At 40.5% G+C, this 25,567-nt stretch overlaps 1 protein-coding gene across 2 annotated transcripts in view; it reads left to right on the forward strand.

Annotated features, from left to right (window-relative positions):
* Window positions 1–25,567, forward strand: part of LOC109915808 (V-type proton ATPase subunit C 1-A-like) — a 91,975-nt gene that overhangs the window by 15,158 nt on the left and 51,250 nt on the right. For both annotated transcript variants that reach the window (XM_048596437.1, XM_048596438.1), the window contains exons 5-6: window positions 16,745–16,839; window positions 20,164–20,255. In XM_048596437.1, coding sequence (XP_048452394.1) covers window positions 16,745–16,839; window positions 20,164–20,255 — 187 coding nt within the window. The remainder of the gene's footprint in view (window positions 1–16,744; window positions 16,840–20,163; window positions 20,256–25,567) is intronic.

A 25,567-nucleotide genomic window follows, 5' to 3' on the forward strand; every position in this document is an offset into this window, starting at 1 on the left:
CTACATTATATTCCATTTGCAAACTTTTTGCTGACTTACTTAACCCATCAATATCTCTCTGCAAACTGAATCTGTGTCCCTTTCTCAACTTGCCTTTCCATCTATTTTTGTGTCAGTAAATTTGGCTACTTTGCATTCCTTTCCTTCCTCCAAGTCATTAATAGATATTGCAAATAGTTGTGGTCCCAGCACTAATCCTTGTTGAACCCCACTGTCACAGGTTGCCAACCTAAAAAAGAACCTCTTATTACTACTCACTGTTTCCTGCCCATGAACCAATTTTCTATCCATGCCAATTTTCCTCCAACACCGTGGGCTCATGTCTTATGATTTGAACTTTTGAGAGGTACCTTGTGGAATGCCTTCTAGAAGTCCAAACAACATGTCTACTGATTCCCCTCTATCAACTCTGGCTGAGATTTCCTCAAAACACTCTAATAAATTAGTCAGACTCAATTTCCCTTTCATGAAGCCATGCTGACTCTGCTTGTCTTGAAATCATGAGTCTTGAATTTCAAATATTGTCTAAAATTAAAATTTGACCTCTGCTTGAATGGTGGTATCTTGCTTGGATGAAGTTGAACATTACATTTCAAACAACTGGGAATAGTATTTTCTGTCTACAAATGCCTTTCTGCATATGTGACATTTATAATTGATGACAATCTAGCACATTCTTTAAACAGCGCACTAAGAATGAAAATTTTGAAAACTGGAGAATGAGAAAATACTACAAAGTGGCACATAGTGCTGGAATTGCTAGGTTGATAACCTGATTTTTCTGTATTTTGAATTTAAGTACAGTATGATTAGCACCAGTTTTTATATCTCCAATTCATTAACTAGAAAGGAATCAGGTTTCATCAACTGGTGATAATTAAAAATGGATTTCTATACCAGTGCATTGTTGTGCTGCTTCAAGTACTAAACCTCCAGTCTTACTCTGCTGTCTCTTCTTTTAGTTGCTGCTGCTCCCTTCTAACTTTTTCTCTCTCTCCTTAAGCTCCAAGGTCAGATCTACCAGACCTCCCATGACTAGAATAAAATCATTCTAAAACAGTCCATGGCCATCACAAAGCCATTCCCAAATGTCAGACAACTCGTGAAATGAAGCTGATAGTTTTTAATCAGTCTGCTCTGTTCAGGCATGTTATGACACATGTCTGGGTGAGATGCAACTTGAATGCATACCTTCTGGGTATAGAGATTGGGACACTTCCACTGTGCCATAGGACCCTCTAACATTAAACACGTATGGAGTGAAGAAAATAGACAAAAATAAGACAAGCAAGCTAACTAGCAGCCTAATTGACCAACCTAGTGACTAACCTGGTTAAAGTGAATGAACTCTTTAAGTAGGTTCCTGAATGTCCAGGTTAATTGTTAGCACCATGATTTTATGGCTAACTTAAATCCATGATGAATTCAATGGTGGAGAAAAGTAATTTTGCTCAAAGAACCCTAGAATAAGTATAAGTCAGTGAACTTTACGATGAGGCTTTCTTTTATGCTGAGTGTCAACAGAGCAGTCCAATCTAATATATTTGGGTGCAGTTATGGAAAAAGCCGTTATATTTATCACTAGTGCATCTTCTGCAGCTTGAAGTTAATTTCTAGTTACTAGCTGGTTACAAAAATGAAAATCACTGTGAGTCATAATGTTATGTGGCCTGTGGCCTACACCTGACTCATTATTGACATTATTGAACTTCTACCTTGACCATATTTTGATTCAGCATACATTTCTTTCCATTTAGCAACAATATAATTACAATTTTGGTGCTGCATCATTATTGGTTTTATGTAAAAGCTTTAAGACTAAGGAGCAAACTTGCGATATGTCACAGTGGTCCTCCCTACATGGCATGAATAGCACTGTGTGGTTATTGTTAAGTTAGAATGAAGGGAGAAACGCATGCAGAGAATAGTCTTTCAATAAAATAACAGTAAAATTAGAGCCTGGTAGACCTCAACTTGACATGTATAAGAGTACTTAATATGTAATAAGCAGAGTTCTAAAAAAGCTTAAATCTAAAAACAATTCTTGACCTTGCCTTCTTCTTGATCAGTCTATGTTGAATCCAAACTCAGATTTGGACATAAAACTGCACAACAGAAGACTATCAGTGTTAACTTCTGGTGACCATACAAGTACAACCTAGTATTTAGCAGCCCAGATCCATTTAATAATTACTGATGAACTCCCAGCTATTATTCATGGGTGAACCTTGTGTAACACATTTATTTGAGAATGTAACAAGCAGGATAGATAAAGGGGAAGCAGTAGATCTGACATATTTGGATTTTCAAAAGGTGGGGTATCACACATTAGGCTGCTTAATAAAATAAGAACCCATGATGTTGGTGATTGTATATTAGCATGGATAGAGGATTGGCTAACTAATAGAAAACAGATTTTGGATAAGGGTGATATTTTCAAGATGGAAACCTGTAACTAATGGAGCATTATAGGAATCTGTGATAGGCCCACAATTATTTACAATATATATTAATGATTTGAATGTATAAAATGAATGTATAATAGCCCAGAATGCAGATGGCACAAAAATAGATGGGCAGGCAAGTTGTGAGGATAACTCGGAGTCTGCAGAGGGATATAGACAGGTAGGTAGGCAAATAGGCAAAAAACCTGCAGATGGAAAATAATGTAGGGAAATGTGAAGTTATGCACATTGACAGGGAGACTGGAGGAGCTGAATATTATTTAAATAGAGAAAGACTACAGAAAGATACAGCACAGAGGGATTTGAGAGTTCTGGCACATAAGTCACAAAATGCAAGCTTACAAGTTCAGCAGGTGAAATTTCTTCTCTGAGAGGGTTGTGACTTTCTGTAATTCCTTATCAGAGGGGGCTGTAGAGGTTAGGTCATTAAATATAAAGGTCATGGTTGAGAGAGACGGATTTTTCATCAGTAAAGGAATCAGGGCTGTAGGGAAGAGGCTGGAAAATGCAGTTGAAGATTATCAGATCAACATGCTCCCATTGAATGGCAGAGCAGACTCGATGGGCTGAAGAGCCTTTTTCTGTTCCTATGCCTTGTGTTCTAATGGAGATTAGCAGAGTAATGCACAAATGGCTAAAATTGGTGACTTACACATACAGTTTCTCTGGGGTTTTCACAGGTTTCTCATTGAAATTGTTGTGTGAGCAGAAGAACTTCCCCAATGAATTTCTCCCATAAACAGCTTTCTATATCTATGTAAATGTTTAGTACAATATTAATACTGTTTCACAGAATGCTTTTTCATGGTGGCTGAATTTATATTCACCATTATTAACAACAATGTTACATTCATTTCTCTCGTGTATGAGTGCAGACAAAAATTGTGTGTTTTGAAATATAAACAAAACAGGAACAGGTTTAAACCATTTGACCTATCAAGCCTACTTTGCTGTTCAGTAAGGTCATGGTTAATTTGGATGTGATCGTAACTCCACTTCTTGTCTTGCCCTCTTCCACCTTCCCCAACCCCCAGTCCCCCTTGAATATATTCAATATCCTAGCCTCTATTACTCTCTGTCAGGCAAATTCCAAAGTCTGAGGACAATCTGACAGATGAAATTCCTCCTCATTTCCAGCAAAAAAATTGGAAACCTGTTTTGTTTGGACTGTGTCCGTTAGTTCTAGATTGTCCCACAAGGGGAAACATCTGCTCAGCTTCAACTCTGTCAGGCCCTGCAGAATCTTGGAAAGTTCAATATGATGAACTCATTCATCTCAATCCAAATGAGTATAGGCCTAACCTCCTCAACTTTTTGTAATAAGATGACACCATCATCCCTGGCATCAGCCTAGTGAACCTTCCCTGAAATCCCTTCTCTTATTTGTTTATGAGATGTGGGTGTCACAGACTAAGCCAGAATTTATTGCTTACCCTTAATTGCCCTGGAGAAGGTGGTGGTGAGATGGCTTCATTAACTGCTGGAGTCTTTGGGGTGTAGGGATACCAACAGTATTGTTAAGAAGGGAGTTCCAGGGTTTTGACCAATTAACAATGAATGAATGATGACATAGTTCCAGGTCAGGATAGTTGTGGCTTGGACAGGAACATGTAGATGGTGGTATCCCATGTATTCTCCTTCTAGGTTTGAGGGTTGCAGGTTTGGAAGATGAGTTATTGCAGGGCATCTTGTGGGTGGTACATACTCCTGCTGTCCATTGATGGTGAATGAAGTGAATGTCAATGGTGGTGGATGTGGTGCAAATCATGAGATTGTCCTGGTGTAGAGCTTGTGTGTTGTTGGAGCTGCACTCAACTAGGCATGTTGAGAACATGCCACCACATTTCTGAGTTATGGTTTGTTGATAGTGGACAGGCAATGGGGAGACTAGAGGTGAGTCACTCACTGCAGAATTCCTAGTCTCTAACCTGCTCGAAAAGCTACAGTATTTATATGGCCAGTTCAGTTCAGTTTCTGCTCAATGATAACCCATGATAATGTTGATATTGAATTACGCGATTAAATGCTGAGGGGTGATGGTTGTATTTCCTCTTGACAGAAGTGGTCATTGCCTGGCAATTGTGTGGCAGAACAGTTACTTATCACTAATCAATCACAACCTGAATGTTGTCCAGGTTTTGCTGCATAATAACTTGGACTGCTTCAGAATCTGAGGTAATGGGAATGATGCTGAACATTGTGCAATCATCAGTGACCATCCCCACTTCTGACCTGATGCTAGAAGGAAGATCATTGTGAAATTGGGCCTAGAATACAACCCTGACAAACACCTACAGTGATGCGCTGATGCTGAGATAATTGTCCTCCGACAACCACAGCCCCATTGGGTATGACTCCAACTAGCAGAGAGATTTCCCCCTCTATCCCATTAACCCTAGTTTTGCTATAAGATATAGGAGCAGAATTAGGCCATTTAGCCTACTGAGTTTGCTCCAATATTCGATCATGGCTGAAATGTTTCTCAACCCCATTCTCCTGCCCTCTCCGCAGATTCACTACCCTCTGGCTGAAGAAATTCCTCCTCATCTCGGTTCCAATGGGTTTCCCTTCACTCTGATGCTATGCCTTCAGGCCCAAGTTTGACCTACTTATGGAAACATCTTCCCCATATCCACTCTATCTGGGCCTCTCAGTATTCTGTAACTTTCAATCAGACCCCTCCTCATCCTTATAAACTCCATTGAGTACAGACTCAGAGTCCTCAATCACTCCTCATATGACAAGCCTTTCACCCCCAGGATCATTCTTATTAACCTCCTCTGTCACCCTCCAATGCCAGCACATCCTTCCTTAGATGTGAGACCAAAACTGCTCACAATATTCCAAATGCAGTCTGATGAAAGTCTTGTACCGCCTCAACAGTACATCCTTGCTCTTATATCCTAGCCCTCTTGAAATTAATGCTCACATTGCATTTGCCTTCCTAACTGTCAACTAAACCTGCATGTTAACCTTAAGAGAATCCTGAACTAGGACTCCCAAGTCCCTTTGTGTTTCAGATTTTTGAAGCCTTTCCCCATTTAGAAAATAGTCTACGCCCCAATTCTTCCTACCAAAGTACATATCCTTATACCTTCACACATTATATTCCTTCTGCCACTTCTTTGTCCACTGTCTTGGCCTGTCCAAGTCCTTCTACAGCCTCCCCGCTTCCTCAACCCCACCTATCCCTCCCCTTATCTTTGTGTCATCTGCAAACTTGGCAACAATGCCCTCAGTAGCTTTATCCAGGTCACCCAGAATAGTCTCCTTGATGCAATTCTAGGTTAAATGCTGCCTCAGTGCAAGGGCAGTTTGTCTCACTTCACATCTCTGGTTCAGCTGTTTTGTTTGTGTTTGAAAGGCTGCAAAAAATGGCCTGGCACTGAGTGGCCTGGTGGAATCCAAACTGAGTATCAGTAAGCAGGTTATTCCTTTGCAAATATTACTTGAAAGCACTACCGATGAGCCGTCCATCACTATATTGATAATGGAGGGTAGACAGCCATTGTTGTAGCTGTACTGGAACAGCTTGGCTAAGAATGTGGCTAGCTCTGGAGATCAAGCTTTCAATAATTTTGGAATTTTGTCAGCCCTCATGGTTTGTGTAGTATCCAGTGCCTTCAGTCATTTCTTGATTATAATGTGGAGTAAATTGAGTTAACTTCTAATGCAAGTATATCCCTTGTTAAGTAAGAAGATCAAATCTGTATGTAATACTGTAGGTGTGGTCTCACCATTGCCCTATACTGTGTAGCAAGTCTTTCCTATGTTATACTCCCTACCCCTTGCAATAAAGGTACATATTTTATTGCTGTGGCCTGATGTTAACTTTTTTGTGAATCAGACACAACGAAAGCTAGGTCCCTCCGCACTGCAGCAATTTTTAGCCTGTCTCCATTTAAATAATACTCTGCTGATCTATTTATTCTGTCAAAGTGGGCAGTCTCATGCCTTTATGCATTATACAGCCAATCCTCCATATGTGCGAGGGATCTCATTCCAAGAAACCGCACAAATGGTGAAGTTTGTGAGTGTGGAGCTCATTTAAAATACAGATCAAAAATAAGTTAAAAATTGTGGATATGAGAGTTTGCCTGGCGTTGTTGTATTTTGCTACTTACCTTTTGGCACGGACAGGCGAAATCGCAAGTTGTGATCTTGTGGATACAGAGGACTTAATGTGCTCCTTTGACCACATTTTGGTTACATACTCATCTCTATCTCTTTCAAACTCTTTATACCCCGTTCATTACTTGCTTTCATGTCTACCTTTGTATCATCTTCAAAATTACTTAAAACACATTGATCTATTCGTTCACGCCATTAATATAGATTGTAAATATTTCAGAACCAATAATCGTCCACGTGGCACTCCACTAGTTATAACGCTTTATCCTAAAAATGATTATTTGTCTGCATTCTCTGTTTCCTGTTAGTTACCTCTATCCATGCTAAAATATCACTACCATTACTGTGAGCTCTCACCTTCTATTAGCATATTTTGGAAATATAAATTGACTATATCTACTGGTTCCTCTCTATCAACAGTGCTTGTTACATGCTGAAAGAACTTAATAAATTTGTCAAATTGAGTGATCAACTGAATACCAGCAGAAAAGGTCCCAAAGCTTCAGACATCCGATGCTCACCATCCTACAACAGTTTTTCAGCCACATGTTCAATTGCACAACTCTCCTATGTTCATGTTCACTGACTCTTGGGACTGGGAATAATCCTTAGGTCCTGCCTTTCAGTCTCCTTCCTGAAATTGTCTTTCAGAACCTGATCTCCATTCTTACCTAACTCATTGGTACTGCTGTGGAACACCACCTCTGTCTAATTACCTTCTCTTAGAAGAATATCTTGCTGCCTCTCCATAACACTCTTTCCCTGGTGCCAGGGAGGCAACATACCATCCTGAAATTGCTTTGACTACTGCAGAAACACTTGTCTGATTCCCTTACTATGGAATCCCCTACTGCTCTTTTAATTCCTTAGGAATGCAGTTCATCAGGTCCAGGCAACAGGAGTTGGTAAATGTATGTTTTTATATTTATTTGGTATTTTTGAGGCAGAACCTAACCAAAACAGAAAATGAATTGAAAAGGGGATGGGGAATAGATAGTGCTGGAGTCTCTAATAGATAGGGAACTAACCCTCTCTGATTCTAACGAAACAAAAAAAAATAGGTTTGGAAACCAAAACATCTGACAAGTTGAACCTGTTTGAAATACATAAGAGAGCAGAGATCAGTCTAAGCTGAGCAGTTGATGAATACACTCGTGTAGTACGAACAGAAGAAAACAATGTAGACCCAAATAGCACTAAAGGCAGATGGGTCACCAGACCTGGACCTGAAAGGAAGTAGCTGCGGAGATAGTGGAGACATTGGTTGAAATATTCCATAACTCACTGGATTCCAGGAGGAAAATGACACTAATGTGCAAGAGGGAAGGAGACAGGTAACAGGAAACTACAGGCCAGTTAGCCTAACGTCTGTCAATGGGAAAATGCTAGAGTCCAGCTTTAAGGAAGAAATATCAGGATGTTTGGATAAACTTAATTCAATTAAACAGAATCAACATTGTTTTGTAAAGGGAAATCTTATCTGACATATTTTCTAGAGATGTTTTGGAGATATCAAGGGGATTTACACAAGGCATTTGAGAAGATGCCACATAAAAGGTTATTGTACAAGATAGGAGCTCATGGTATTGGAGGTAATGTGTTAGCATGGATTGAGGATTGGTTAACAAACAGAAGACAGACTGTGGATGAATGGGTCTCTTTCAGGTTGGAAAGATATAACTGATGGAATGTCACAAAGATCAGTGCTGGAGTCTTATTTACTGTTCATATTAGAGACTTGGGGGAGAGTGCAGAGTGAAATGTATCCACATTATGATATAAAAAATTGGGAGGGTATGTTACAATGAGGACATAAAGGATCTGCAAGGGGATATAGAGGAGCTTAATTTATTCACAGGATATGGGTGTCTCTGACTAGGCCAGTATTTGTTGCCCCATCCCTAACTCCTAGGGGACAGTTAAGAGTCAATCACATTGCTGTGGATCTGGAGTCACATCTCGGCCAAACCAGGTAAGGATGGCAGTTTCCTTCCGTAAAAGACATCAGTGAACCAAATGGGTTTTCCTGACAATGGTTTCATGGTCATCATTAGACTCTTAATTCTAGACATTTATTGAATTCAAATTCCACCAGCTGCCATGGCGGGATTCAAACTTTGGTCCCTGTCACATTACCTGGGTCTCTAAACTGATAGTTTAGCAATAATATCACTTGGCCATTGCCTCTCAAGGCAGTAGGAAAATGTGAGATCATTCACTTTGGGAGGAAAAATCGAAAGGTGGACCATTATTTAAACAGACAGAGATGCCAAAAAAAGTGCAGCACAGAGGGATCTGGGTGTTTTTGAGAATGAAACAGCATGCAGGTACAATGAGTACTTAAGAAGGCAAGTAGAATCTTATACTTTATTGCAAGGGGTTAGGTTTTAAAGTCTTGTTGTACCTGTATGGGGCATTGGTGAGGCAGCACCTGGACAGTTGTGTACTGTTTTAGTCTGTTTTTAAGCAAAAATGTATTGATACTGCAAACAATTCAGAAGAAATTCACTAGGCCGTTTCCTGGAACGATGGGAGTTGACTTCTTAAGAATGGCTAAACAAGTTCGGCCTTCATTCATCAGAGTTCAGCAGAATGAAGAGTAATCTTATTGAAACATACAAGATTCTGACGGGGATTGACAAGGTAGATGTTGTGAAGATGTTTCCATTAGTGGGGAAATCTCAAACTAGAAGACGTAGTTTCACAATAAGGGAGGGGACATTTAAAACTGTGATATGAAGGCATTTCTTCTCCCAGAGGCTAATGAATATCTGGAATTCTCCACCCCAATGAAAGAGGAGGTATATAGATGTTTGAACTATCGGGGGCATTGAGGCCTATGAGGAATTGGCATGAAAGAGGAGTTGAAACCTCGGTCAGATCAGCCAAGATCCTATTGAATGGTATGGCAGGCTTAAGGGGCTGTTAGTTTTTCTTAATATTTACTGATACTGGTGTAAAACATAACAGGAGTCATTAAAGCTGACCCAATTCTGACTCACCTGTTCTCTTCAATATAAACATTGGGTTTTGATTTGTATTTCACAATGATAATCTGGATGCATGGATACAGTGATCAGGTTACGATGGATTAAATAATTAACAGCCACATAGCCTGGTCACGTTGTCCATGTGATCAGAAAACTTCAATCTTTGAAGCATAATAAAATTTACTTTGTTTTTTAAGAGAAATCTGACAAAATATGTTAGGTAAGCAAGCTAGCATATCTGTCAATCAGATGGCTAGATAGAACTGTGAGGATACCTCAATTCGTTTTATCTGGTGGAGCTTTAGGTTGTGTGTGTTTCATCCCAATGTAGCAAAGTAGATGTACAAATTTTAATTGAAATATTGAACACCGGTTTTGGACATTACAATTATGCTGAATTACAAAATGTCAGCCATGGAATTCAATAGATCAATTTTATTGTGATAGCAATGATGGATCCAGGGTTGACAATAAAAAATCAAACGCTTTGATTCTTCTTTTTCTGCTCCAGTTAATTCAGTCCAGGATGCTCTATGTCGTTATTAACTTATTTCTTAATCAGTTATGCTACCTCCAATGACTTATAGACATGTACTTCCAGGTCCCACTGCTCCTCTGACCATTTAAAATTGTTTATTACTATTTATTTTATATTGTTTCTCTTCTTTCTTCCTACCAAAACAAATCTCTTCATATTTCAGTGTAAAATTTCATCTGCCACTTTCCCATCCTATCTGCTAACCTATCCATTTCTCTTTGAAGGTCTCTAGAATCTTCCTCTTGGTTCACAATAATTCCAAATTATATCATTTGCAAACTTTGAAATTATGCAGCAGTTATTTTAATAGTTTCTGACTGAAATATCAGTAAAGGTAATAAAATTAACCTCCTTGATTTGATTTTTATTATTGTCACATGTACAGTGAAAAGTATTGTATTGTGTGTAAACCAGATAAATCATACCTTACATAAGTATGCCAGGGTAATAAAACAGAATGCAGAATATGGGGTTACAGCTACAGAGAAGGTATAGAGAATGATCAACTCTAATATATGAGATGTGCGTTCATAAGTCTGATAACAGCAGAGAAGAAGCTGCTCTTAAATCTGTTCGTGTATGTTTTCAAATTGTTGTATCTTCTGCTGGGTGGAAGAGAGTATAACTGAGGTGGAAGGGTCTTGGATTATATTGGCTGCTTCCCTGAGGCAGCAGCAAGCGTAGATGGAGTCAATGGAAGGAAGGCTGATTTTTGTCATGGACGGTGCTGCATTCACAACTCTCTGTAATTTCTTGCAGTCTTGGGCAGAACAATTGCTATACCAAGCTGTGATACATCCAGATAGGATGTTTTATATGGGGCATCTATAAAAATTGGTAAGAGTCATTGTGGACATGCTTAATTTCCTTAGCTTACTGAGAAAGTAGAGGCGTTTCTTGACTGTAGGGACGACATGGGTGGACCAGGATAGATTGTTGGTGATATTTATTCCAGGAATTTGAATCTCTTGACCACTTCCACCTCAGCACCATTGACGCAGACAGGGGCATGTCCTCCACTCTGCTTCCTGAAGTTGATGACCAGCTCCTTTATTTTGCTGACATTGAGGGAGAGATTGTCATCTTTACACTATGTCACTAAGCTGTCTATCTCCTTCCTCTACTCTGTCTCATCGTTGTTTGAGATCGACCTGCTACAGTGGTGTCATCAGTAAATTTGTAATTTGTTGAGCAAATTTGCTTTGAAGGATTGTGGAAATAAAGAATTCATTTCAAGTTTCCTGGACATGTCTGGAACGGTTTCTTTAAAATTGAAAGTTCACTGGATATCAGAGTTTATTTTTAGCAAGACTTCCATGATTGATGGTAACTGCATGCTATTGCTGGAGAGATCCTGCTGGGACTGTTTTGAACATTGATTGTCTTGGAAAGGCACTTGTTTTACCTGGTTCAGTTGGGGGAAAGCCTGCTAAGAACCAGCTGAATTGTAAGGAAGCCTGCTAAGAGCAAGTTGATTTGGAGGGACCCTGCCTTTAATAGGTTGAATTGGAGGAAACCTTGCAGTGAACAAGCTGCCCAGCTGATCTCGCCCATTTTTGAATCACATTATTTCCGGGTAAAACATACTTTTTTTTGAATGAATGATTGAATAACATCTCAAAATTGTATTTCTTGAGCAAGTTGTGTCTATAAGACTTTGGAGACAACTGTATATGATTACTGGCTTGACTGCATTTGCCAAAACATTAGAAGAACAGAGTCTAAAACATCCTACACATTATCCATTTGCTTTCATGAATGCTTTGGCCAAAGTGGGTCTCTTTCAGAAAGTCAATCTCTGCAGAAAAATATGTTTTGTGTTTTTCTTCTTGAAGTGTGTGTATGTGTCTGTACAAATGTGTATGTGTTTTCCGGACAGAGGGATAACATTTGTACTCCTACGTTACTGACTGTGTACATTAACCAATTATTACATCTTTATTGAAAAAATTCTGCTTAGACAATAAACCCATAATTGTGTTTATTAGGAAACCTGATAGAAAGATCCTTTATTTGTTTGAAACCTGACATAAATACAATACTTAATTGGCCATCATGGTAAATTCAAAAAGTATTTCTATTTCATGTGGTGATCTATGGAGTAGTGGGGCTAAGGTGACAGTGGATTCCTCCAGCTTTGGTTGTAATATAAAAGAGCGGGCACTAGTAATAGTGCCACATACTAGTAGAGGTGGCAAATACTATAAAATACCAGGAGGGGTCATCTTTAAAAATGTTATTCCAGTGTGGTCTGGATTGGACTCCAACATGAGAGCCAGAAATAAAGAAACATATTCAACCAAGTGAGTTTACCACTTGAAGAGGATTATTGCTTGAAGAAGACATAGACAATCAGTCAGCAACTGAAAGATGGTTATCGACAGAGAGAGCAGCAGCAGCTTTGGAAGCAGTATAAAGGCAGGCTGAGCATTGCAGAAGCAAAATACCATTCAGAAGCTGGTTTGATACTCTGTAATGATAGACGGGGCTAGGATTCAAGATGGTGATGACACAGAGCGACTCTTTGCGAGCTCCCTACTGCACATCTTACTCTCTCATTTCCTACAATCGTTGTGCACTTTTAAACCTTAATTTTAAGTCTGTAAAAGTTACTCACCTTCTTTGCAGCCGTAACTTTGTATTCCTTACTCTGTTCAAGCACCCTATGATCTTCGTATGTTATGATTTGCGCTGCATGCAAAACAAAACTTTTCACTATACTTAGGTACATGTAACTACAATAAATCAAATCAAATTGAAAAGAAGGGAAAACCAGTTACACATAGAAAATACTGAGTCCTCGGTTATCAGGGAAGACTCTGCAAGGACCAACAGAAGTCTGCAGAAAAAGAAAGTTAGAGATCCTAAGAGAAAAGGTAATAACTATGAAAAATGGAATGTAGAACAGAAACGAAAGATGTATAAAAGAGAGATCTGACCTCTCTCAATGAGCATTGCTGTCATCGATATTAGGCTCCTTGAGGAACAGCAAAAAGGCCAGAAAATAAATTCAGACCAAATTACAGAACCAGGATGTCTTCAGAATTTATTTAAGCCGAAAATGAGCAATTTTAAAGAGATCTGGCAGACTTTAGCAGAAGAAGAAAAAGTCAGCACAAGTTCAAGATTTAAAAGGACTACAATATAATTAAATAATCTTGGCAGGAAGATCATATAAAGGCCACAGAGAGAGAACTTTAAATAAAAGCTTGTGTAGAAAATGTACTTGTTTTAGAATGTGATTGGCAGTTAAAGGTCTACTTTACTTGTGAGGAATCAGAGGAACTCCATCTTGGCTGCTGAAGGCAGGAAAACCTTAGAATAAGCAGGTATCCGCAATTATGATCATTAAAATATGTAGAAAAACCCTAAAATAGGCTGGAAAATATTAGACAGCACAGAGGTACTGTATTACAAACAGCCTAACTTAAAAAGCTTGAAATTACCACTGAACATTCACTTAATACAATTTAAAGCTTTATTGAAGAATTTAATAGTCATTCAGTAATACAGAGCTTAAAACGACTGGTAAATGATTGGAATGCTGTACAGAATCTAGCAAGCTGTACAGTAATTCAATTTAAAACAGCATTTGTAAGCTAGAGATTATAATCAATATGGCATTAATACTTTAAAACAGCTTTACAGTAATGAGATTAAGCAGCACATTTGAGAAGAATTAAGAGTCTAATGATGACCGTGAATCCATCATCGATTGTTGAAAAGACCCATCTGGTTCACTAATGTCCTTTAGGGAGGGAAACGGCCATCCTTACCTGGTCTGGCCTACATGTGACTCCAGACCCACAGCAATGTGGTTGACTCTTAACTGCCCTCTGGGCAATTAGGGATGGGCAATAAATGCTGCTTAGCCAGTGACGCCCTCATCCCCTGAATGAATAGGAAAAAAATACTGAGTTGGACGATCATCCATGATAATATTGAATGATGGAGCAGGCTTGAAGGGCTGAATAGGAGATTTCCTGGAAGCATGGCACTCCACAAAGCAGGCTTTAATAAACACATTGAACTCGACCCCATATACATTCCACTATGGAGGAAACCCGGAAGTGAGGCAATCCATCGCAATGGACCCCAGAGTTTAAAAGCCAGGCGGGAAAACACACTGACGCTTTATCAGAGGCTGCACTGAGGATGTTACCAAGCACAGTAACGAAACGTCTGCGGAACAACAAACCAGCTTGGCGAGCCAACCAACCTCAACAATAACCTGCTCACTGATGCTTAGGTTTAGTTCTGCAAGGGCAATAGCTCCTAAGCTCATTACGGCCTTGGTCCAAACATGAAAAAAAATCTGAACTCAGAAGGGAGGTGAGAGTGATTGCCCTTGACATCAGGACAACACTTATCAGAATATGCCATCGAAAAGCTTTAGCAAAACTGAAGTCAATGGGAAGCAGGATAAAAATCCTCCATTAGTTAGAGTCATACCTGTCACAGAGAAAGATGCTTGTGGTTGGTTAAGACTAAGTACATCTCTGCAGAAGTTCCTTAGGGTAATGTCCGAGACTAAACTATCTTCAACTGCTTCATCAATGACTTTTCCTCCATTATAAGTTCAGAAGTGGTGTTTACATTTGTTCAATGTCATTTGTGACTTCGTGATACTGAAGTATTTCATGTCCATATCAGCAAGACCTGGACAACATCTAGGCTAGGACTGATAATTGCCAAGTGGCAAGATTAAACCATGCAAGTGTCAAGCAATGACCTTCTCCAAAAAGAGTTTCTAATTATTTGTCCTTGACATTCAATGGCATTACCGTGTTGAATCTCCTCACTATGAACATCCTGGGGGGGGTTACTATTAGCCAGAAACTAAACTGAACCAGCCATATAAAAATAGTGGTGATAAAAGCAGATCAGAGACTAGAAATTCACCTGGTAAATAACTCCTCCCTTATCTCCCGACAGTCTGTTCACCATTTACCCAGGAGCTTAATAGAATACTGTCCATTTGCCTGCAAGAGTGAAGTTTTAACAACACTCAAAACGATGAAACTATCTAGAACAAAGTAGCCTGCTTGATTGACACTTCCTCACTACCTCTACCACCAATGCACAGTGGCAGCTTTATACACCCTATATAAGATACACTGTAGCAAACCACCAAGCCTCTGGACTGCAGCTTTGAATCTATGATCTCTACCATCTGGAAGGGCAAGGGCAGAAGAGGGATGGGATCCCCACCTCTTGAAAATCTCTATATAAGTTGCACACCATTCTTACTTGGAACTTTATTGTTTTTTTCACTGTTGCTAGATTACAATCATGGAACTCCCTTCCTAACAGCACTGTGGACATAACTACACCGTAGGAACTTCAGCAGTTCAAGATGGTGGCCCAATATCACCTCTGTTTATCTGTGTATGTCATTAAAAGGGACAGGGCAGGTAGAGAGAGTAGTTAATAAAACATACAATATTCTAGGTTTCATTAATAGGGTCAGAAAGTACAAGAGCCGGGAGGTTATGCTGAACTTACATAGAACACTAGACAGACTTCAGCTGGAATATAGTGTTCCATTCTGCGATAACACGGTGTAGAGCTGGATGAACACAGCAGGCCAAGCAGCATCAGAGGAGCAGGAAGGCTGACATTTCAGGCCTAGCCCGCGTACCACTTTTAGGAATGTTCTGAATGTATTGGAGAGAGTGCAAAAGAGGTTCTTGAGAATGGGCCAAGGATGAGAAACTTCATTTTTGAGGATAGATTGGAGAGGTTATGACTGCTTTTGTTGGAGAGAAGAAGGTAACAGGAGATTTGATACTTGTCAAAATCTTGAGAGGTCTGCCCTGTGTAGATAGGGAGAAAGCATTCCCAGTTGTAAGACAATTGAGAACCAGCGTGAAGCAGATGTGAGGTAAAAAACTTTTTCCAAAAGGCATGCATTTAGAGTCTGAAATGGATTGCCTGAAAGTTTGGTGGAGGCAGGTTCAACTGATGTATTCAAAAGGGCATTATTTAAATACAATGTGTGAGGTTATGGCAAAAATCAGGAGATTAGCACGAATTGAAAATGCTCAGAGATCTGGTGTAGACACTACAGGCTGAACAGCCTCCTTCTGAATCACAACAATTCTGTGATCAAGCGAACATTTAGGTGGACAACAAATCCATATCCCATGAAAGAGTATAAAAAAAAACCAATACTTATAAATGAGATGGACCATGGGGTGGACGAACAAGATGTGGGTGGGCAGCAGATTCTTTCTACATTACTTACACAATCACTACAAGTTATTGTGGTCAGAAGCAACAGCTGTGCTCAGAATTACTAGCTTCAGGAAACCCGTGAAATGATGATTTGTTTTGCTGTGCAACATTTACAAAAGTAAACAGGAGTTGGACTATTTAGCGACTGTTTGCTACGACAAATGAAATAGGATGGGGAAAGTACTAACTGGTCATGGAATTGCACTTCACATTGTAGCTTATTATTACTGAACGAACATCCAGCCTTTTAACTTTTGTGATCAATACTTTTATGTTTTCTGGTCTGGCTTTGATGTCACACTGTGCTGGTATCTAGTTTGTTACATGTGCTTAAAGGAGCACTAGGCACACAAATAATTCTGTCCTGTTTTCTTCATTTTTAGTTGACCTTCATCGATACGTGACACATTTTCAGTGGGACATGGCTAAATATCCTATAAAACAGTCACTACAAAATCTAACAGAAGTTATTACTAAGGTGAGATTTGATGTTGATTAAAAAATGTCACCAAAACTTTAATAAAATAAATGTATAAATAAATGCATGAATCAAACCTTTTTACTCATATATTGTTGGAATAGAATAGTCTTGCCTAAAGCATGACTTTCCTTTTCCTATTCCTTGCTTCTTGATGCTGTGATTTTTTTCTGGTAATGTTTTGAATGTTAACATTTATCGTTACAAGTTAGAGGGAGTAAAGTTCATCTTTGAAAGAGAAGCAAAGAGCAGTTCGTCATTCCAATATATTACCTTGCTCGATTTTCTTCTTCATTGACTTCAGTGGGACGAACGATCAGGTGGGATGTTTAATGGATGACAATCCATTACCATCTGTTTTGTGCACTAAAGTTAAATGTTACCCCAAGTTTGTAAACACTTGTAGTTGATAATGCGTATACCAACAATTTGAATTATGATGTAACTGAAGGCTTTGGGAGGCTGGCACTATGAAGTAAAGACATTCTTTTTCCATCTTTGAGCTCCCACATTTTTCAGTCTCCAGCCCACTCCATGGCCAGCTACGCTTTAAGTTTTAAAAAAAAAACTTTCATAAACTTCTTTTTTCACTTTTCCACTTCTTTGTAAACTTTCCTGTAATTTGCACATCTTCATTTGTCTGGTCTCAGTTCCTCCTGCCTGCAGTATTCCATTCCAGCCACCAAACCTCCCATTCAAGCTTCTTACCTGTTCGTATTCTTTGTTACTGCTGCTCTTCTTCATTGTATATGAATTGCTAAGTGCCATTTTCTGCTCTCGGATCAAACCTAGTCATTAATTTGTGGTTTAGAGCCTTTTACCTTCACTCAGGTACATTTTTAAAATTTTTTATTTGTGGCCATGTAGCTTCCTAACAGTTAACTAGGAAAAATCTTCTTGATGTTAATAGCCAGAAAAAGCAAAAGACGTTTCAGTATCCAGCCTAGTGGCCCACATTAGTTTCTCAAAGGATTTCTACCTGACCAACTTCCTTCCTGCCTCTGCCTCTGCCTCATTTTCACTCACATCCAGGCTCCACTGTAAAGCCAGGGATGGCTTAAAGCTGCAGAAATGTGGCAACAGAGATAGATTCATGAAAGGGATGTTCATGTTTGTCCAATCATTTATTGATTCACTTGTGTACCTACTGTCCTACCTATTGTGTGTATTTATTGCTTAGCTAGTGGTTTGTGCTGAATCCATTAATTCATTGGTAACTCCTGTTCCTTTCATGCGTTTTATGTTGCTATGTTCATAGATTCATCAATTCAATTATTAAGAACCCACTTTTCCCTTGAATTAGAGATAGTAGGAACTGCAGATGCTGGAGAATCCGAGACAACAAGGTGCAGGGCTGGATGAACACAGCAGGCCAAGCAGCAACTTACTGTTTTTTTGCTGCATGAAGTCATTAATAATTGTGGTTCTTCATAATTGTGTTAATTTTCAGGTATCTGCTGAGCAAATAATTTGTTGACTCAGTGATGAACAGGTTTTATTACAGTTTTCCCTGTGATCCTCTGCTCATTAATAATCTCCTGGCTATGCCTGTGTTGTGTGTCTTAAATTGCATTTACCTTCTACAACTATGTCATGTCAAACAAAACCAATTACATGCATTTTTGCAATTTAAACTCTCAAGTTTATTATGTTCATGTTTAATCTCCATGTTATTGTGTCAGCTTCTGTTCTGCAGTACTTTAGCTTATACAACCATTGAATTCTTTGGAAACATTAAGATAAGACTTATCAGTATTGTACAGGTCTTAACTCTCCTTTCAGAGATATCACAATTTATTGATGCTTATCTCTAAAGACTTGTTTGATGTTTAAGATGTTTGATATCACACCTTGATATTAGTCTCCCAATATCATGTACCTTCTTTGATGCAGAAGCTAGTTTAGTAGCTTGCTTTATGAATAGCATTCTGAAGCTATGAATTAGGAAATGCACAATATCCCCTTTCCGTTTAATTTCTTCTGTCTTCCCAGTAGAGAAGTGTCTTCCCTCTGCTTTGTATTTGCTCACAATCTCACTGTGAGTGAATTTATAGGTACAAACATAGGTCACTTTGTTGTATTGGTATTTTCCTGGCAACTTTAAATAGTGACAGAAGTGTTTGTGCAAGTGAACAGAGCTAAATTCAATTAAAGAATGATCCTTGCAACACAAACCCATGGGCAAGGTTTTCCCCTTTCAGAGGTGGAAAATTGGCCTGAAAGAGAAACTCTGCCCTTCTAAGCACCTCAGCAATTACATAGTAGGGCTGAATATTGATTGGGGACTTTCTTGACTTGCCAGCAACTAAAGTGGTCAATTAAAGGCCACTTTACGGCCTCAATTCACCACTTTCCTGATCCCTGGCAGGCAAGAAGGCTACGTAATTTCCTGACGAGGACCTGCCTGGATGAGTGGCCTTCAATTGCCCCAGTCTGAGAACAGTCAGAGATGTGTATGACAGGCACAGAGATGGTCTCTGAAAGTGATAGCCCTGTCCTTGCCTTGAAACCCTTGACCACCCCTCCCCAAGACCGCAAGAAGAAAAAGAATCCAGGCCATCTCACCATTTGATCTTCTGAAAACTAGGCCTCGACCGGTGAACTTGTTGATCTCTGATTGGGCAGTGTTCAAACCTATGATGCGGCAAGATACTTATCTTTATTTGTCTGTCAGTCATCTAATGTGCTGTCATGGTACTCCCCCTGTCCCCAAAAACACACAGAAAATATGTGGGGAGATTCTGCCTTGTGTCTTGGTAGCTGATGGAAGAGTTCAGTTTGGCTGTGAAATTGGCCCCAGTTCAAACACTAATTTTCAGTGTAATGTGTACATGAATAATGGCTGCTATTATGATTATTAGTTAAAAACAAAAATCTTGCAATTGTTTGCATGTTGGGGCCAAAGCAGATGAATGGCAGTGTAGCTTGGCACTGTATTGCTGCACTCCTACTGCCATTCCAATCATCCTCATCACTACATTCCCTCTTCACTTATCTGCTGCAGTTTTGGCCGTTTGTAGCCTACTTTTAGCTGCATTTCAATAGTCATAAGCAACGTATAAAAATTCTTACGGAATGTACCCAGGATAACTGGGAACAGGTCACCAGAATGGTGATGGTGTGTCTCATATATTTTGACAGATATGGACTTACTATACATTCCTTTCCAAAGAGGCGTACCTCTTTGCATTCTAAAATGGCTATTACTCGTCTAATTCTTTTATAAAGATAAATATTACATTAGAAAATATCAAACATGAAATATTTGACATTAATAGAATCATTAAGAACAAAATAACTGTTCCCTGTGTTTCTTATTTTCAGCAAATCTCACAGATTGACACTGATTTAAAGTCTCGTGCAATGACCTATAACAACACCAAGGGAAATCTCCAAAATCTGGAAAGAAAAGCCGTGTATGTAAACTGGGATCTTTACTCAATGAACCTATGCATGTTGGAAAGTTACAAATTCAAATGTTTGGAAAATGCACAATTCATGTCTTGCTATTGAGATTTGCGAAAAGCAATGTACTATATGTAGTACAGATACCAAAAAGTAGTGGAAGTTGGTACAATTACAACATTTAAAAGGCATCTGGATGGGTTTAGAAAGATATGGGCCAAATGTTGGCAAATGGAACTAGATTAATTTAGGATATCTAGTCGGCATGGACGAGTTGGACCAAAGTAGTTGCTTCTGTACTGTACAATGTATGACTCAATGACTCAGTACTGACATTTATTTTATTTCTACCAATTATGACTGATGTGTAGGCATTATAGGATTATTTTTCAACTTGTTTGGAGACCTGAACCTAAAAAGGAAATCAGGCAGAGTCTATAAAATTCAGCTAATTCAATAATGCAAGTTTCAGCGCATTATTGTCATTTCCTTGGCCTCCTACCCCCACCCCGTCAAAGTCGAAAACTAACCCATGTTATTGCGTTATCATCTAAAGCTACTGAGATCCTTTTAAAATGAGAGTTCCTAAGCTTGGACAATCAATAATGCACCAAAAAAAGACAAACTATTAAGTAAAGAAATTGAAGAACTGCAGAGCTTGGAAATCAGAAACAAAAACAGAACTTGCTGGTAAAACTCTGTGGGTTTGGCGGTATCTGTGGAGAGAAAGCAGAGTGAATGTTTTGAGTCCAGTGTCCTTTCTACAGAAATTCTGAAGTAGGGATCACTGGACCTGAAATGTTAACTCTGCTTTCTCTCTACAGATGCTGCCAGGAGAAGTGAGTTTTCCCATCAATTTCTGCTTTTGCTACAAAATATTAAGTGTTGCTGTAGAATGGATTTTCTTTTTGAAATTAACTAATGTGGAATATTAGCCCAATTTTTTTTAATAAAAAAATTGGTTGGAGATGTATTTTGATACTTAATTGAACATTTTGTTTGTGTCTAGATTTTTCATCCATCTGTCAGCTTTAAAATGTGACCGATTTTTTGTAGTACGCATTCTAATCCATAAGTTTGAACGTTCTAAGTAACTTAAATGGGTTTTTTTTAATGAACGTAAGGACAATTAACCTACATTCTGAGCTCAGAGCTAAACCCAGAAATAGTATATAGTTATTTACGTTTTTAGATGCAGGAATTTATTAGGTATCTGTTTGTAATATAACATTTTAAACATAAATAAAATATATAAAGAACATCACAAAGAACAAATCCATGAGGCATCAATAATGCAACAAAAATAGATTTGACAGAGAAAAGGAAATCTGTTGATGTAGAATGTGTTTGTTAAGATTAATTACTGTGGAATAGCAGATTTTTAATTAATGGTTTGGAGAAGCTTTGTCTTCGGTAATATCTTAAATTTTTGGGATAGAAATCCATCTCTGGCTGTGATACAAAATAGGCAAAATTGAGACAGTAACCCATTAGACATAATGCCTGACACTCAGTTCCATTGCAATTAACAGAACTAACTATAAGGTACTGCACAGAACAGGTGGCTGAACTGCCAGGCAAGTTTCAACACCTTATTGGTTTACACGAGTCTGGGTTATTTTAGAGGCAGTGGGCATTGGGTGGAATGTGTTACTTACTAACGTGAAACAGTTACAAGGGGCCAAATGCTCCATAACTTATACATTCTTAAACTATAATGGGAAGTGAAAGGATCCAGTTGTGTCTGCAAAAGCCAGGAGATTGAGTTTCCCAATATGGTGCTGAGTTTTAACTCCGCACTATATGACTTATCTCCTTAAGAGTTTCCCTGCCAGAGTCAAGCTTAGTTTCCAATCAGGTGGTTTACAGTGCAGACTCCTGGTCTGGCGAGAGTTGGGTTCAGATGCCCAAGTAGGGCATGATTCTCAAGCCATGATAGTGGGGCTGTGCTCTGATGGCTGGGGAGATTCAGAGAGCTGGGAGGAAGCTATTCTGTTTCTTGTGACCTGCAATAAGAGGTGTGAAGGCACCTGCCTTCTCACAGAGACTGTCCTCGTGTCTGTAGCAGTGACTGGTCTTGCGGCCCAGGAAACGCAGCTGCAATTCTCCAAAGTGTATTAATATATTTAAAAAGCTAACTGACATCCTGGGGTTAAAATTGTTTCAGAGATAGTAGGAACTGCAGATGCTGGACAATCTGAGATAACGTGTAGAGCTGGATGAACACAGAAGGCCAAGCAGCATCAGAGGAGCAGGAAAGCTGATGTTTCAGGTCGAGACCCTTCTTCATTTTTCTGAATAAGGGTCCAGACCGGAAATGTCAGCTTTCCTGCTCCTCTGATACTGCTTGGCCTGCTGTGTTCATCCAGTTCTACACCTTGTTATCTCAGACATCCTGGGGATACTTTGGCTGTCCACCTCCGACCTGCCTCAGTAAAATTCAGAGGTTAACAGATTGACCTTGACTTCCCAATACATTCCCTGGTCATGTAACCTCCCACTTACTTATCCATATTAAACCTCCCTCTGTGTGGTAGTAATCACATCTATAATGTAGTCAGTTAAGTACTTAAGAGAAACTTTTTATTGTACTAAGGAAAATAAATACTCATTTTCACCTTTCCTCTGTAATTCTTTGGTAGGGTATTTTTTTCACTTGCACTAATTACCAGAACCTTATTGAAAATTGCAATTCCAGCAGGAGTCACTGGCTAGTGATTCCAGCAGCAGGGCAACTTTGCTGTTCTAAACACAGGAACAATCTGGTAAAATTAGTCATTGCCAGTCACAGAAAGCAGGCTGAGAACAAAATTCTGAGTGAAGCAATGTCAACAGACAATAATATCTGGGTTGGTGTAAAATGGGCTGTTGATTGTTTATTCACGTATTTTACATAACATGCATTGAACACACTTATAAAGCCTCTACTACTGCTGGACAAAAATGAATAAACTCAACAGATAAACTGGAAGATGGATAGAGGAGAAGATAGGTGGAGAGGAGACAGACAGGTCGAAGAGGCGGGGATGGAGCCAGTAAAGGTGAGTGTAGGTGGGGAGTTAGGGAGGAGATAGGTCAGTCCAGGGAGGACGGACAGGTCAAGGGGGTGGGATGAGGTTAGTAGGTAGGAGATGGGGGTGGGGCTTGAGGTGGGAGGAGGGAATAGGTGGGAGGAAGGACAGGCTAGGGAGGCGGGGACGAGCTGGGCTGGTTTTGGGATGCGATCGGGGGAGGGGACATTTTGAAGCTTGGGAAGTCCACATTGATACCATTGGGCTGCAGGGTTCCCAAGCGGAATATGAGTTGCTGTTCCTGCAACCTTCGGGTGGCATCGTTGTGGCACTGCAGGAGGCCCAGGATGGACATGTCGTCTGAGGAATGGGAGGGGGAGTTGAAATGGTTTGCGACTGGGAGGTGCAGTTGTTTAGTGCGAACCGAGTGTAGGTGTTCTGCAAGGCAGTCCCCAAACCCCCGCTTGGTTTCCCCGATGTAGAGGAGGCCACAACGGGTACAGGGGATGCAGTATACCACATTAGCAGATGTGCAGGTGAACATCTGCTTGATGTGGAAAGTCTTCTTGGGGCCTAGAATGGGGGTGAGGGGGGAGGTGTAGGGGCAGGTGTAGCACTTCCTTCGGTTGCAGGGAGAAGTGCCGGGTGTGGTGGGGCTGGAGGGGAGTGTGGAGCAGAAGAGGGAGCCACGGAGAGAGTGGTCCCTCCGGAAAGCAGCTAAGAGTGGAGAGGGAAAAATGTCTTAGGTGGTGGGGTCGGATTGCAGATGGCGGAAGTGTCGGAGGATGATGCATTGGATCTGGAGGTTGGTGGGGTGGTACGTGAGGACGAAGGGGATTCTGCTTTGGAGTTCGTCCTCACGCCGCCTACCCCGCCCTCACCTGGTCCTCACGTACACCAAAACAGAATCCCCCTCGTCCTCACGTAACCAAAAAAGAATCCCCCTCGTCCTCACCGACCACCCCACCAATCTCCGGATCCAATGCATCATCCTCCGACACTTCTGCCATCTGCAATCCGACCCCACCACCAAAGACATTTTTCCCTCCCCACTCTTATCTGCTTTCTGGAGGGACCACTCTCTCCGTGACTCCCTCGTCCGCTCCACACTCCCCTCCAGCCCCACCACACCCGGCACTTTTCCCTGCAACCGCAAAAAGTGCTACACCTGCCCCTACACCTCTCCCCTCACCCCCATCCCAGGCCCCAAGAAGACTTTCCACATCAAGCAGATGTTCACCTGCGCATCTGCTAATGTGGTATACTGCATCCGCTGTTCCTGTTGTGGCCTCCTCTACATCGGGGAAACCAAGCGGAGGCTTGGGACCGCTTTGCAGAACACCTACGCTCTGTTCTCACTAAACAACTGTACCTCCCAGTCGCAAACCATTTCAACTCCCCCTCCCATTCCTCAGACGACATGTCCATCCTGGGCCTCCTGCAATGCCACAACGATGCCACCCGAAGGTTGCAGGAACAGCAACTCATATTTCGCTTGGGAACCCTGCGGCCCAATGGTATCAATATGGACTTCATAAGCTTCAAAATCTCCCCTCCCCCTACCGCATCCCAAAACCAGCCCAGCTTGTCCCCGCCTCCCTAGCCTGTCCTTCCTCCCACCTATCCCCTCCTCCCACCTCAAGCCCCACCCCCATCTCCTACCTACTAACCTCATCCCGCCCCCTTGACCTGTCCGACCTCCCTGGACTGACCTATCTCCTCCCTAACTCCCCACCTACACTCATCTTTACTGGCTCTATCCCCACCTCTTTGACCTGTCTCCTCTCCACCTATCTTCTCCTCTATCCATCTTCTATCCGCCTCCCACTCTCTCCCTATTTATTTCAGAACCCCCTTCCCCTCCCCCATTTCTGAAGAAGGGTCCAGGCCCGAAACGTCAGCCTTCCTGCTCCTCTGATGCTGCTTGGCCTGCTGTGTTCATCCAGCCCTACACCTTGTTATCTCAGATTCTCCAGCATCTGCAGTTCCTACTATCTCAGATAAACTGGAACCTCTTTTTGTTTGTGTAGCTCCAGTCTTCACTAGATAACAGGGAACCATTTTCTTTTATAGTCATTCTTGAAGTATGAACATTGCTGGCACGGCCTATATGAATTAGAATCATAGAATGTCCATCCCTGATTGCTTTTGAGAAGGTCGTGCTGAGCATTGCTGGAGTCTTTGTCATGAGATACACCCATAGTACAACCCTGCAACAGTGAGGAAGCAGCAACACATTTTGAAGTCAGGATATTCTGTCACTTGGAGGGGGACTTGTAGGTGGTTTGCATCTTTTGCCCTTTGTTCTTCTG

This window comes from Rhincodon typus, chromosome 5, assembly GCF_021869965.1.
Source record: "Rhincodon typus isolate 14 chromosome 5, sRhiTyp1.1, whole genome shotgun sequence".
Classification (NCBI taxonomy): domain Eukaryota; kingdom Metazoa; phylum Chordata; class Chondrichthyes; order Orectolobiformes; family Rhincodontidae; genus Rhincodon; species Rhincodon typus.